This window comes from Talaromyces proteolyticus (genome assembly GCF_021365285.1).
Source record: "Talaromyces proteolyticus strain PMI_201 chromosome Unknown BGW36scaffold_4, whole genome shotgun sequence".
Taxonomy (NCBI): Eukaryota; Fungi; Ascomycota; class Eurotiomycetes; order Eurotiales; family Trichocomaceae; genus Talaromyces; species Talaromyces proteolyticus.
In genome coordinates, this window is record NW_025764280.1 from 2,297,088 (window position 1) to 2,311,188 (window position 14,101).

The following is a 14,101-nucleotide window of genomic DNA, read 5'->3' on the forward strand; positions in this document are numbered from 1 at the left end:
TCCCCCAACACAGCCAAGATATGCGATTACGCAGAAATATCTAACAATGAAGTGGGTCGTGAAACTAAGCCACTGGCTCTCGTCAGTGGCTCACCCATGCGAAGATATTCTTGAGCCTTGACCCAGTTGTATCGACGGCATCTATCCACAATTTGTAAATTCTATCTGGGGGCCAAACCACTTTACCTAGTAGGCTATTGCCAAGAACAAACATTCCGTCTGTGGTATTGTATAGATATTGTATCTCCACCGCCGTACTCAAAGACTCTCGTTCATTTGAACGGTCGCATCTGACATATAGAGGCGCCAATATAACATGTCCTCTTTGAAGCATTTGTCGTCCATCGTGAAACATGAGGTAGGAGCTAAGTTGATTGCGTAATATTAGTGTCGATTGTGTCTATGCCTAATGCAAGAGCTAGATACTACTCTTATCATTACTCCGGGGCTGACTGCAGCGCTAGGATAAGCGTGCAAATTAAGAAAAGTGGAAACGAGCCAAGAAAATCCCAACTCAATGTGGCATTTTATTGTTCGTACGTATATACATGTGCATACACTCGCACAAAAGAGCGTGACAATCCTTGGCTGAGGTGACCGCGCCTCTTCATCAATTGATCAAACAAAGTTGTAACCAGCAGCATTATCATGTCTTTGTGTAATGCTAACAAGTTACGACACCAACCATGGACAGATATATTCACTGGTGATAGTTGTATTGATCGCCGAAAATGTCGCCGCACTGTACCTATGAAGGTCCTCGCATTGGGTGTTGGTCGCACAGGAACAGCCTGTAAGTTCGAGGATATCTCGCTGCCTTAGGAAATAATCTACTTTTCAATGCTGCATTTTATATATAATCGGGAATTTGATTCTAATAATCTATATTTTGCACTTGATTTTGTTTAGCTCTCCGAACTGCCTTACACCAATTAGGCTACATAAAAACCTACCACATGATGTCAGCTAGCATTGAAAACCCCCCAGATTGCCTCATGTGGCTTGATGCGCTGGCAGCAAAATATGACGGGGTTGGAAAGTTTGGGCGTAGGGAATGGGATCAACTACTTGGAGATTGTCAGGCAGTCTGCGATTGGCCAGCTTGCGCATTTGCAAAAGAGCTCATTGAGGCTTATCCGAATGCGAAAGTCATTCTGACTACGAGGGACGTCGACTCATGGCATACGTGAGTATTTTCCTTGATTTAATAGACAAGTTGCTGATTGGGTTTCCCGGCAGATCTACAATGAAAACGGTATATTGGCGTGCTACCGATGTCGAACACAAGTTCGTTTCAAATTTTAGCTGGGCAGCAAGCATGTACTATCCCATGATTAATAAATTTTTTGCAACATTCTTCCACAACGACTTCCCCAACCAGGGGAAACAAATTTATCGTGAGCATCTGGCCGAAGTTCGCAGCCTAGTACCACCTGAACGATTGTTGGAATTCAATGTCAAAGACGGATGGGAGCCACTCTGCGAATTCCTAGGAGAGGAAATACCGGAAAACCCGTTTCCACGTTCGAATGATATTGCCAACTTTATCGAACGAAGCCGAAGACGTAATAGGAGACAGATGCTAAATGCGGTCCTGCAGCTATTCACTGTGGTATTAAAGCTGTTGATTATCTTTTTTATTGGCCATTACGCCCTGAGGCGGTTTGATGTCGTACCGAAATTTCCAGCGGCATTGAATGAGACAAGTTTTTGGACTGGTCGGACCACTACGTGTTGATATAATGAGTCTGCTTTAAGTCTGGGCGGCGAGAATATACTTCAATGTTAGGACAAGCAGACATCTGGACGTTCTTACAAAAATACCGCGGGCAGGAGGCTTTCCTCTCCCAGCGCCTCGAAAATATGAGTTTATGAATTTTATCGAAAAGTAGGCAGCACAAGCTGTCAAATGATTGCAAGTTGCACATGCAGAATTGGAAACGTGCAGGGAGACATAGCTCAATGGACGATGAAACAAAATTTATTTATTCCTAAATTGATGAAAATCATATGTGAATACAACCTATTATTCCGAATGGCAAAGAATTGACATTCTTTGTACGATGATATTTCAAATGTTGATTGGTTCCATTCTTATGTCGTTTTCAATGCTGCGAGAAGTTCTATCCAAACTCCGTCATAGAATCAATTGGAAAATTTCTCTCTATTTTGCTCACAGTGACTATATATCACTCATCTATTCACATTCACAAATCCTGTTGATGGTTTTACGGATGGTTGGGCACCCGCAACGTGTTTTTCAAGCCGTGAAGAAGTATAATCGAGAATGACTGAAGAACACAGTAAATAATGTTCCGATTTCTTAATATCGGTATTTTTTATTTTTAGACGGAAGCATTCCAAACTGGATTATGTGTCAGATATACAATAATATACTAGGTGATGTCACGTTTGACCAGATCATTGACTTTGAGGTGCCGAGAGCAGCGACTAGCTGAAACTATATCGTGTACAATAATCTCAGCACCCTGGTATAAATAATAAATGGGAAACACTTCCGACCAGAATTTTCCGCTCCCGTACTTGACAATAAAGTATGGGTCTAGCCATGGGTTCGGTGTGCGAACAGTACCACGCAGCCAAGAGAAAGGAAGCTGTTGACTTCCTGCGAGCCAATACACCTATTGGCGCCCGTCACAAGGATATAGGACCCAGAAGGGAGTTCGAGATGCTGCGGGGGTATTTTTGCAAATGGTAATTGCTTGAGAAAGTCGGAAGGAGGTAGAGATTAGTTTCAAAAATACTATGGAGATGCTAAGCCATTCTTTTATAACCGAAAGCCCTACATATTAATCATGTTGACATGTTGGTATGATATATGCTGTCCCTTCTAGTAATTGGCTTTAGGCAAGTGGGCATCGATCGACTATAAGCGAGCGGACCAAGCAAAAGATATAATGTTGCACATATCACGCTACCAACACTTTTCAGCTGTCTCCTAATTGAGAATTTTCGAATAGCGTATTGACACTTCTTATTGCGAGTTAAAAAAGACTCAGCGTCGCCGGGAACTAAAAAGTCCTAAGATCTATTGAGGACATCAATGAAGACAGAAATTATAACGAGCAAAAGTCTTTACAAACCTTGAGAACCGTTGAGTGCAAGACGGAATTTTCCTTTGACCAGTCTTACCCAGCTTGCATAAGGCCCCAAATCTAGGAATTTTTCTCCCTACCCAGTGGAAATGAGATTTTGAGATATGTATGTCAAGAATGGTTCATGCTGTGTCATCTAATCTACACAAGCTCGTCATAACTGGGGAGGTAACCCTAGAGATTCAAACATTCGATCTAAACATAGAATGGTGCAGAAAGAAAAGGAAAATGCCTTCATATATCAATTTCATCATCAAAATTGACCAAGAAATTGATCTCTAGATATATTAATAGGTAGCAATAAAAACATTGATGATCTAGAACCAAATTCAAAGTAAGAAAGACCAATTAATTGTATCCACATTTGCAGCTCTTCATCTAAATTACGTTCATGAGTTATATTCCTTAGCATTAAAGCTTGTTAATCATACATGTACATCGGTAGAACAATAGCTGCATGCAATCATGGCATCTCGAAGCTCAGAATAGTGACAACTCTCATCGCCCCTCTGCAGGAGGTCTACTCTATATTCCCGTGTTGGCAAATTCGAATGACTCATGTTTTAATGCAAGGATACAGTCGGATCATCGAATTTCCTCCTCCAACAACCTCCGCTACAAACGACAATCCATCTGAGGTATCATATTTAGAAGGGAAAAGACGCCGATCGAAAGCTAAGGGTCGGTGACAGGGCTAATTGAGTAGTAAAGCTTTTATAACCAATTAAGTCGTAATTAGATATTGAAAGTTATATACAGTTAACCAAATTTGCTATAAATACAAAGAATAGTGACAAGTTGGGAGGATATCCTAGAGCAGTCAGCGTTATGCAGAGACCAATAATTACCCCCAAGCTGGTGAATATACTGATCGATCACTGCTCAGAAAAATTGAATGCCATGGGTGCATTGTTACTAATCGCTCAAAACCGCAAATTCAGGAGCTAGTTCCCCCTAGCCCAATAACTAAAGATTGCTGCAAAACAATCTCGGATCCTGCCGATGCCATGGATGTCGCATTGACGCATCCACTACAGCCATGGTCTGCTCATTCCCTTTCCTGCCCGAATTCCTCAACTTTCATCCATACGGCACACCATCTCCGGAAGGCACGATCCCGGCCTTCGCTGCAACAACAATCAATGTTCTCGCAGGCCAATATGATGCTATTGGCCATGACTCCAGACTCGTCACAATCTGGCGAATTCAAGGAACTTTGTTGAAACTTGTATCTGAACGCGATATATCCGCGCCGTCCATCAGCTAGCTGATGAAAGGACGTGGAAAATACGCGTCACGGTCCATGCGACATCTGGGATGGCAGGAGTAAGAAAGGACCTAGGGAATACAGCAAATCCGGTCACGAAGATATTTTGTGTGAGTTCTGGGTAGTTTGGGGCGAGAGGTGAATAGCAACATGGGAACCTAGACTGTGGCCGACTATGTGTGCAGAACCGTTACGGGATTTGACACGTATGAGCTGAGCGACATTTTGGGAGCATGTTTTGGTTGAGTGAATGTGACTGGCCATGCCCTGGGAGGTCGGAAATTAGAAGGTGATAGGATTGTGGCATGCATGTATGGGATGGTGGTTGGTGAGGGTGACACCGCGAATGAGAACCACTGTTGTTGTGCGCTTGGTGTTGTAAGTCGTATAATGTCGCGACATTTCATTCAATTTTAGTATGTAACAGACAGAAATCCATATGTGTTGTGGAAATCCTAATATATTAATTGTTCGACGTAATCATTTATCTTTTTGCACCCGACACTACGAATGACTAGTGGGTTTCATTGCTGCCTAGCCATTCAAAAATAGAAAAACCGGATTGACAACATTGTGCTTGATTAACTAGCTGCATCTCCATTGATATCCTAAACTACGATAAACACATTTTATTTAAAACTGCAAGCAGTGATTGCGACAAAAAAAAAAAAGCGACCCCCAACCACATTAAGATGAGAACATTAAGGCCACATAACAAATCCCGCCAAGGCTGTCTAAACTGCAAGGCCCGCAGAGTCAAGGTGGTTTTGACCCTACCCAGGGTAAACGCATTTAACTGATGGTTTCTTTAGTGTCAAGAGACACGCCCTAGCCCATGCTACAACTGTAGTAGTCGGCAACTGGAGTGCATATACCCATCCAAGGACCAGCTAGTGCGTCGACGCCATGCGACACATGGAATCTCGTATAGACGAGGAGAGGAAAGGGAACATGATTTCCTCGTCAGCACCCCAATAAATGGACATTACTTACCCTCATCACAAATGGAATTGGGCTCACCTTCATATATGTTGCCGGAGGCTTTCACTGGACATGACCTAAGGTTCTTACATCACTTCTTGATCACCGCATATCCTCATCTTCCTTTTGGCAGTGAAGACTTGTGGAAAACATCTCTGCCGGCGTATGCACATGAAGTATGTTCTATAGATTTCTGAAGCGAACCTTGAAAAGTTACCCAGTGGTGTACTAAATTGAATTTAGTGTCCGCACTTAATGCACGCAATTCTCTCTCTGGGAGCTTCTCATTTGTCCTTAATTTCGCCGAGAGCGGACGAATATACCCCTCTAGCTCTTGCTCACAGAGGTAAAGCGCTTAAATATCTTGGTGACATGCTTGCAGCAGTGGACCAATACACGAAAACTGATCTAGACTTGATCCTGGCCACAACCTATGCGCTTACATTCCAGGCAAATTACATGACTGATGGATTAGTTGATTTTGCTGTCATGGTTCGAGGCTGTACGACTGTCACACGGCGAATTCGAAGTCAGGACCAGGAAAGCGATATGTTCCGTCTGCTTATGTCGGAAGCTATATACGCTCGAGTCTGCTCTCAGCTCCCCTTAACGCCATGCTGGGATGCTGACATGCTTGAAATGTCTATTGAGGCAATAGAGGGTATACAGCCTCTACTAGAGACAAATGGTCACCGAATCAACTACCACGCTATCTTAAATACATACCGTTGTATGCGGATCTCTGGGCAGCAAGGCTTCATCGCCTTGAGTGAAGTGTACAACGGATGGGGAAGTATGGACTATCAGGAGTTCATGAATTTCCTGGATTCTGGAAACCATGTCTCTAGACTGTTGTTGCTCCATTATGTCACTGTGACAATTATGATGAAGCCAGTTTTTAGTATTTTCAGGCCGTCTATGCGAGAAAGTCCTAAGGACACACTCGCTAACCATCAGTGGGGAATTGGTATCTATAGAAGCCTTCCTGCCAAATTTCGCGGCTTGGTTGAGTTGCAGTATCGGTTTATTGTTACGGATAAGGCGTGGATTGAGGAGGGAGGTACGATATCTGCAAGCGTGAATGCAGCCGACGTTTTTGCAACTATAACACAAGAAATTTGAAACGAAGTAAACGGTCATTTAAGGCCTCTATTAACAATCCAAATGTACTGGTAGTCCAAGAAATCCCTAACAATCCAAAGAGACAAGCATGAGGAGGTGCGCCGAAATACGGCGAAGTACGCAAGAGTCGGTAGGTCGAGACATAAGAAGAAAAGGTCGATGGAATCTTGCAACCTTTTTCCAAAAGGTTCACAGAGATCGGCCCAGTGGCTGCCCATCGCTATCCCTTCCACGAGACTGTAACTCTGTCGGTTTGTCCTCAAGAATCGACGCGAGCCATCGTGCAGGATGATACCACCCCATTACCACCATCGCAGCAAACATCGGAACTGCCTCGAAGACATAAAGCGGCCACTCATGAGTCCACGTATAACCTCCTATGCCGATAGAGAATTCAATGACTCGGTAAATCAGACGAACCTAGTAGTCAGCAGTTAGTAGGTTCGGTCCTGGTCAATAACAAGGACAACATAGGAGTATGATTTACCGTGATAAAGAAACCTGCGATATAAATCCCATTCAACACCGACTTCACCTCGGAGCCCTTTGTATCCCTTGATGAAAGAGGAATTATGCGAATATGGTACCAAATGACAAGAATAAGGAAAATCGCAAAGGTAACAAGCTGTAACACCAGCCCAGCAATGAGCACACCTATACCGGCATCTTTCGAGGAACCTTGCCAGTCATTCGAAGAAGCAATCCCACTTCCCGAAGCTTGCGTGAGGAAACTAAGAATATCCGATATGACAAAGATCCGTGGGATCCAGGCTAATGAGATCTTGCCTGCTAACGGCGCTGGTAACCTTTTCGCCGTCGAGCCATTCGAATATCGTTCTAGGCTCGACCGAAGCAACCGTCCGATCAGGATATACAAGCTCGCGCAGACAAGAACAGGTGCAATAACGACTAACGTCGAGGACGTTGCGTATAACCCGACGTTGTCTGGCATCTTGATGCTGGCAGCACGGACGCCGTAAGCGGCTACTTCTATTGCGGCGCCAATCACGATTGGGATGAAGTACCCTGTTCGGTTGTACTGCCCTGTACAGGGAGCAATGACCGTTATGTAAAAATGGTAGAGGAAAGGGAGGACGTAGAGGATGGTGAAGATGATGGATGCCGCCAGCGACGGTTCATAGAAGTATATGGATTTGCCCATTTTGTGAACTTCGTCTCTTTTAGTGTTTAATTGATATGAGATAAATGTCCTGAATAAAGATCCTTCTTTGCGATCTATCTTGAGACTCGTTCAAGCTTTATATATTTTCATTTAATGATACATAAATAGACCATTTATCAATGATCTAAATAGCCCACTGCAATAATTCATTGATACATAGTAGAGAAAAAGGCGCTATTCAATAAGCTCAATGCTATTGGTCTGCATTGTGGAACTCGTATTCGCACTTCGCTTTTCGCTTTCCACTGATATATTTATCAGACCGGGACAGGCGGGGAATTTTATAGGTCAAAACTCTGTTGCCTACATGTGTCGAACTATCGATAATTCTGCTCTGACAACATGTATATTAAGATACAAAATGGATTTTGAATTTCGATCCCAGCCTCAGTTGATCCAATTATCGCACATTAGGCAGCGATAAAAACTTCTTGGCGACCTGTGAAGATGGATGGACTGGACTGTTGTTCTCTACAGCTAGTGTCGTCCCTGGACCAGATGGAGTTATTTCCAAATCTTAATCGATCCAAATATAAATATACTTCTCCTATAACAGCGATGATGCAGTTTCTATTTCATCACTTTCAATGACCCTTAGGACTTCATTCGCTTTTATTTATTAATCAATTTGTATGACCTCACCTAGCTTTAAGCCATAAAGGTCCCGTTTTAGTGCCCTAGGGAGGGTCTTCAGGGGCCAAAGTCCCAAATTCCTCACGCCGCCTGCTCTGAACTAGTGTCAAAACTTTCAAATACAATTACACGTTCCTCGCTCCGGGCCGATTATATACCAGAGCGATTCGGGCGCTTTATAAGGGCTCGCGGGAGCCCGGCCACCCTGCTGGAGGCCGAACAGGTGGGCGTCGCGTGCCGATGGCAGACCGCCTAGAGCTATCATCGTATAAGTGTCTAATGGCCTACCCACCTGGATACTTCTGGACTCTCTCTCAAACGATGTTCTGAACGGCCTAGTACATGTGCAGTTTGGGTATACGTGTAAATAACCAGCTATATGAGTTGTGTAATTTGTGGAAATATTATATACGTTTCTTACAGTGCTTGTGAATTGAAAATACCGAAGTGAATCGATTTTCAACTGTCTCTAAAAGACAATAGCCAAATCACGTGTTAATAGATATAACAACATTCTTTGCTTATATGAACCGCCTCATGTACAGCCATCCGCAGGCAACCCCGCACCCAGAGATCATCATCATCGTCAATATTTTTATTCCAAGTCTCACATTACTATAGTTTTAGCTAATACATTCACCCGTCCTTGTTCATTTTTAGGATCCAAATGGTCGAGGTCGGGCTTGCAATGAGCCTGACGCCCCTACTATCTTATTTTATGGGGAACGATGCTTGATACATACTAGCCATGTCGAGATAGATCCATTTTCTGTTCATCTTTTCAAGTTCCAAAGTCACCTACAATAGAGTAATATGTCATGGGATGGAGATCAATTTGTGTAAATTTTATTGTCGACAATACTATGGAGAATGGCAGGAGGCTTGGAAGCGGTGGAAATTATTTCATGAGCTTTAGCATTAATATTATATATAAATAGATAATTTTATCGAAATATACTAGAGCTATGGGTTTCTGCGACCCGCCATCTTCATTTCCTTTTCCTGGAGAGCATATACATCTGTACTCTAGCAATTGTAATCCCTGTCCTATCAAGTTCAAGTAAATCTCACACCAAGAACCATCATTCACTAACCGCCTGATTTAGCGCATTCACCCTATAACTCTCACTGCGCTCCAGAAGTTCTAAATGTGTGCCTCTGTCGACACATCGCCCATTCTCGATCAGGAAGATCACATCTGCCTTGCGAATAGTGTACAGGCGATGTGCAATGGCAATGATGGTCATATTCTTGGAGACCTTGTCAAGGCCATCTCGAAGCAATCGTTCAGACTCCGCGTCAAGAGCACTAGTGGACTCATCTAGCAACAGAAGTTTTGGTCTACGTACAAGCGCCCGCGCGATGGCCAGTCGCTGCTTCTGTCCTCCTGAAAGCCGATCTCCGTTTGGCCCACATTGGGAGTCATAGCCATCTGGTAACTCCATGATGGTATCGTGGATGTTAGCCAATCGGCATGCTTCCTCTAGTTCCTCCTGAGTCACCCTTTGGCCTGGTCTTGCGCCCAGGGTTAGATTGAATCGGATGGAACCGTCAAACATGAAACTTTGCTGCGGAACATAGGAAATGTCATGACGAAATGTGTCTGCTCCATATGCGATGTTGTGACCGTCAACTTCGACTATTCCCGATTCTGGCATATAAAGACCCTCAACAAGTGATACGATTGTCGATTTTCCAGCACCACTCGGGCCGACTAAGGCAGCGAATTGCCTGGGCTGGATGCTGAGATCCAGGCCGTGGAGAACTCGAGTGTCTGGCCTTGCAGGATATGAAAAGACAACCTGCTTAAATGTAACGCCTATGCCGCCAACAGATGACTGTGGCTTCTCACTACAAGTAGCAGTAGCTTCAATGTCCCAAATTGGAGTGAGAGGTGCGGAAAGCTTGTTCGTCGATCCCATTTCGAGCACGTTCAATAATCTACGTGTAGCCTGGAATGCGCGCGAAACATCAGGAGCGAGGGCGAACGCTTGACCCCATAGCTGAGAGCTGACGAGTAGAGCAATTTGTACAATAAAGAATCGAGTTTGACTGTACTCGCCGGCGATAATCCTTGTCGATCCCCACCAGTATGCTAGTGCGTAGAGAAAGTTGCTCAGCCCGTATCCAGCAGCTAGCCACAAGTTTGCCCATGCACTGTGCATGGCAATTTGACGCATGGGTTCCTCAAGTGACCGACGATATGTACCAAGAATCTCGTGTTCTAATGAAAGAGACATCACGGTTTTGATTGAATTCACCGCCTCAACAGCAATGGCGTTGGAATTTGCAAATGCTTCCAAATGCTTCTCCTCAAAATTCGCTAGCGTGGTGATCCGCATATAGGCGGCACCCAGCAGCAGTGGCACTACTGAAAGACACACTATTGCAATTTTCCAGGCTATTATGTGAGTCATGGTGATTGACGCAATCAGACTAACAAGAATTGATAGAATTGTACAGACTACAGAGCCAGTGAGACCACCCAACGCATTGCTATCATTCGTAATTAATCCAAGCAATAGAGACGGGTTCTGACCTTTCGATTCGTGCCATGCCAGATCCTGTTCGAGAATCGACCGCAAAGATAGTACGCGTACCTTATAAATAATTTGCTCTGATACCCAGCCAAATAAGGACCAGCTAACGACATTGGCGGAGAATTCGATGATAGCTAGGATGAAAAACATGAGTCCGAAAAGTTCACCGGAATGGCGAATGGAGCTTGGTTCCTCGCAATAACTGAGCTTGCCCACGACGTTACCGAAAATAACTGCTGAACCACAGTATGTTCCGCCAATAATGACCGCTCCGACTATGGCGATGATCAGCACAAAAGAATATGGTCTGAAAAGAGCACCCATAGAGCGCGCCGTCGACGTCAGTCTTCTCTTGTCAACATCATTCTCGTTTCTTGACCCCTGGCTTTCAGCCTGCAAAGCTTCCTTATCCGTCTCTATGGTTGATGTCTGAAATTCTGCAGGCTTATCAATGATCTCTTCTGTTGAGAAGCCAGAGCGAACAGAGCCAACACCCTGTTCTTCATTATCCTCACTGCTGCCGCTGACATTCAGGTTCTGCAGACGAACAAGCTCGGCATAGGCACCATTGGCTTCTACTAAATTCTGGTGTGTTCCTTGCTCTACAACTTTACCTTGACGCATGACAATAATATTGTCTGCACTCTTGATTGTTGAGAGCCTGTGAGCAATTGTGATTACTGTTCTGCCAACGGCTACTTTGGCCAAAGCTTGCTGAATGCGCATTTCCGATGCTGAGTCGAGAGATGCAGTGGCCTCGTCAAGAATAAGTATGCGTGGGTTCTTGACGAGGGCGCGTGCCAGTGAAATCCTTTGTTTCTGGCCACCGCTGATGAGATGGCCTTTGGCGCCAACCGAGGTTCCATACCCTTCATCAAGGCTTTCAATAAAACCTGATGCATCTGCTAACACAGCAGCATTTAAAACCAATTGGACAATTTCTTGCACCTGTGCCCCATAGTCTTGAGATGCCGCCGTTAGGTCTTGGCCATCTCTTACTGCTGTAGCCACATTTGCGAGGATGTCACTCATCAGAACGGTGTGCAGATGTTCATGACTGGGAGAGTTAACGAGACCAAGAGCGATATTCTCGAGAATGGATCTGTCCAAAAGATATGGCTCCTGCTGCACAAGGCTAATCCAGCTTCGGACCGTCCGAACATTCAACTCCTTGACATCGTGGTCATCCAGTAGCACAATACCTTGATCCGCGTTGTAAAATCGGGTTATCAAACCAGCAACGGTGGATTTACCACTTCCTGAAAGACCAACAATAGCAGTGTGCTGACTGGATGGACATTTCAAAGACAAATCCTGTAGTACCGGTTTTTCTGGTCGAGATGGAAAAGTAAAATGTACATTGCGCAGCTCCACACTTCCAGAAAAGTATGACAGGACTCCACCGGTATCTTTGACAGTACCGTCAATCTTTGATGAATGTTCCATTTCTTTCTCTAGCTTGGTAAAAGCTACCAAGGCCGAGTCAAAACTACGCAGAAAGGGGGTAGCCTGGCTAAGAATCAAAGAAGCTGGAGCAATAAAATTAGCATATATGCCTTCAGACTGAGAGAAAGCTAAACGAGAATATACCATCCACAAGAATGAGGATCACAGTGAAGATAGAGCCAACACTAATGCCACCATTAGCCGACTCTACGGCACTCGCAATTTGTCGTGAACCTTGCCAGAAGGCAAGACCATTCGCCGAAAAGGCGATAAAGTATAAGAGTCCAGCCTGGATCGCCATGACTACGGACTTCCATACACCAGCTGACAATGCCGGGGTTAGGACTTCAACGAATTTCTCCTCTAGTCGCGCATTCGCTGACAGTGAGTGCACAAGTGCTATATTGGAAAATGCCTCCAGCGCCACCGATGACGCTTTACCTATGCTCTCCAATGAGCGTCCAAAATACTTTTGCACAAAATATCCGCCACCTAGCGCCATAATAAGATATGCTGGGGTAAGAGATACCAGCATACCGGCCAGCTTCGGATCTTTGATGAATGCCACGACATACGCAGCGATGAAGAAAGACACGCTATTTATAACAATACCGACCTTTTCATTCGCACCCTGCTGTACGACGGAAATATCACCGGTGATACGAGAAGACACGTCACCAGCAGGCATATTGTCGAAGAATGCCGCATCCTGGCGCAAAATGGCGCTGAAGTATTTCTCGCGCAGCCGCTGAGCTAGCCGTTCACTAGAAAGATTCCAACAGAGCGTATAGATATATATAAGCACAAAATAGGCAATTCCGACGTAGACGATCACTAAGATTTTGGAGTTGATTCCGTCTTGGTAGGATGCAGCCGTGGAGGACTGCACTTCACATGTGGCCGAGTTCAATCCATTAACCAGCTGTCCAAAAACAATTGACATGATAGGGAATGGCACTCCGGAGGCAATTGCGGCGAGTAACCCGATAAAGAGGATAATCAGGTCAGTAGACGAGGGGTCACCGTAGACCAGTAAACGACCGAATGATCCGGCAAGGCGCCATATCTGAACAAGGGTTCATTCAATACATCTCACGCACAATACTTTAAAACAGTAGCAGAACGTACACTTCGCTTTGCCGGCGTCCTCTCTTCCGCAGAGACGTCTGGTTTGGCAGCCATGATGTCCTCCAGTCTGTGCCCTTTCACTATCGTTGATTGTGGTAGTCAAAAGTCATACGATCAAACCCCTACCAGCATCAGACGACAAAAGGGAAATATGTGCAAGAACAGCTCATAATTCATTACCTAAAGTCTAACAGCTAACTACCTCCCCAGCCTACCCACCGAATTAAATTCTAACGGTGATCTAATCCCTATCAGGCATTTGGTTTTGTTTGAAATAATTGCTTTGCTTGCGACATCGGAGTACCATACTTCTTAGATAATCTTATCTGATCATGCTAGGTACCGTATGTGGGGCGCACTATGTGACGTTGGCCCACCTTTTCTAGTTTAAACAATACGCCTCAATACGCACTAGTATTGATTTTCTCTCCCTTGCTGTTCTAGCATAGAAAGCGACGAAAGCGACGAAAACGACGAAGCAGGTGCCATATATAGACATTTAATTGGATATTAACCTAGAAATTTATTAGATGAAGGCGTGGCTATATGTTAGCGTATGACAACAATAGTCCTTGACGTAAGCCTTTTGTTGTGACAGTATAGCTTCATGCGTGTGATACTAGTAGTAATAATACATGTGGACCCCTTTAGACAGGATCTGAATACCGAGAACAACCGATTGCCG

At 44.5% G+C, this 14,101-nt stretch overlaps 4 protein-coding genes across 4 annotated transcripts; 2 read left to right on the plus strand and 2 right to left on the minus strand.

Annotated features, from left to right (window-relative positions):
* Positions 1 to 648: 648 nt before the first annotated feature.
* On the plus strand, positions 649 to 1,831 carry BGW36DRAFT_447752 (P-loop containing nucleoside triphosphate hydrolase protein; the record flags this gene model as incomplete). Its single annotated transcript, XM_046221732.1, has 3 exons — positions 649 to 793; positions 910 to 1,186; positions 1,240 to 1,831. The coding sequence occupies 3 exons, from the start codon at positions 649 to 651 to the stop codon at positions 1,736 to 1,738; spliced, it is 921 nt and encodes a 306-aa protein (XP_046074610.1). The 3' UTR covers positions 1,739 to 1,831.
* A 3,147-nt stretch (positions 1,832 to 4,978) lies between these two features.
* BGW36DRAFT_459995 (C6 transcription factor) lies at positions 4,979 to 6,493 on the plus strand. The gene is made up of 3 exons (XM_046222075.1): positions 4,979 to 5,144; positions 5,196 to 5,540; positions 5,608 to 6,493. Exons 1-3 carry the CDS (start codon positions 5,076 to 5,078, stop codon positions 6,484 to 6,486), a joined length of 1,293 nt encoding a protein of 430 aa, XP_046074611.1. The 5' UTR covers positions 4,979 to 5,075; the 3' UTR covers positions 6,487 to 6,493.
* Positions 6,494 to 6,675: 182 nt separating this feature from the next.
* On the minus strand, positions 6,676 to 7,694 carry BGW36DRAFT_447764 (RTA1 like protein-domain-containing protein; the record flags this gene model as incomplete). The annotated part of the gene is made up of 2 exons (XM_046221733.1): positions 6,974 to 7,694; positions 6,676 to 6,906 (listed from the first exon to the last, which is right to left on the minus strand). The coding sequence occupies exons 1-2, from the start codon at positions 7,646 to 7,648 to the stop codon at positions 6,676 to 6,678; spliced, it is 906 nt and encodes a 301-aa protein (XP_046074612.1). The 5' UTR covers positions 7,649 to 7,694.
* Positions 7,695 to 9,384: 1,690 nt separating this feature from the next.
* Positions 9,385 to 13,470, minus strand: BGW36DRAFT_447773 (putative ABC multidrug transporter; the record flags this gene model as incomplete). The annotated part of the gene is made up of 3 exons (XM_046221734.1): positions 9,385 to 12,371; positions 12,433 to 13,354; positions 13,417 to 13,470. The coding sequence occupies 3 exons, from the start codon at positions 13,468 to 13,470 to the stop codon at positions 9,385 to 9,387; spliced, it is 3,963 nt and encodes a 1,320-aa protein (XP_046074613.1).
* Positions 13,471 to 14,101: the final 631 nt, after the last annotated feature.

Coding starts and splice junctions, on each gene's coding strand:
- BGW36DRAFT_459995 (XM_046222075.1), top strand. CDS start 5,076: ATGAGAACATTAAGGCCACATAACAAATCCCGCCAAGGCTGTCTAAAC. Junction 5,145..5,195: donor GCAAGGCCCGCAGAGTCAAG/GTGGTTTTGACC, acceptor TGGTTTCTTTAG/TGTCAAGAGACACGCCCTAG. Junction 5,541..5,607: donor TGCCGGCGTATGCACATGAA/GTATGTTCTATA, acceptor AATTGAATTTAG/TGTCCGCACTTAATGCACGC.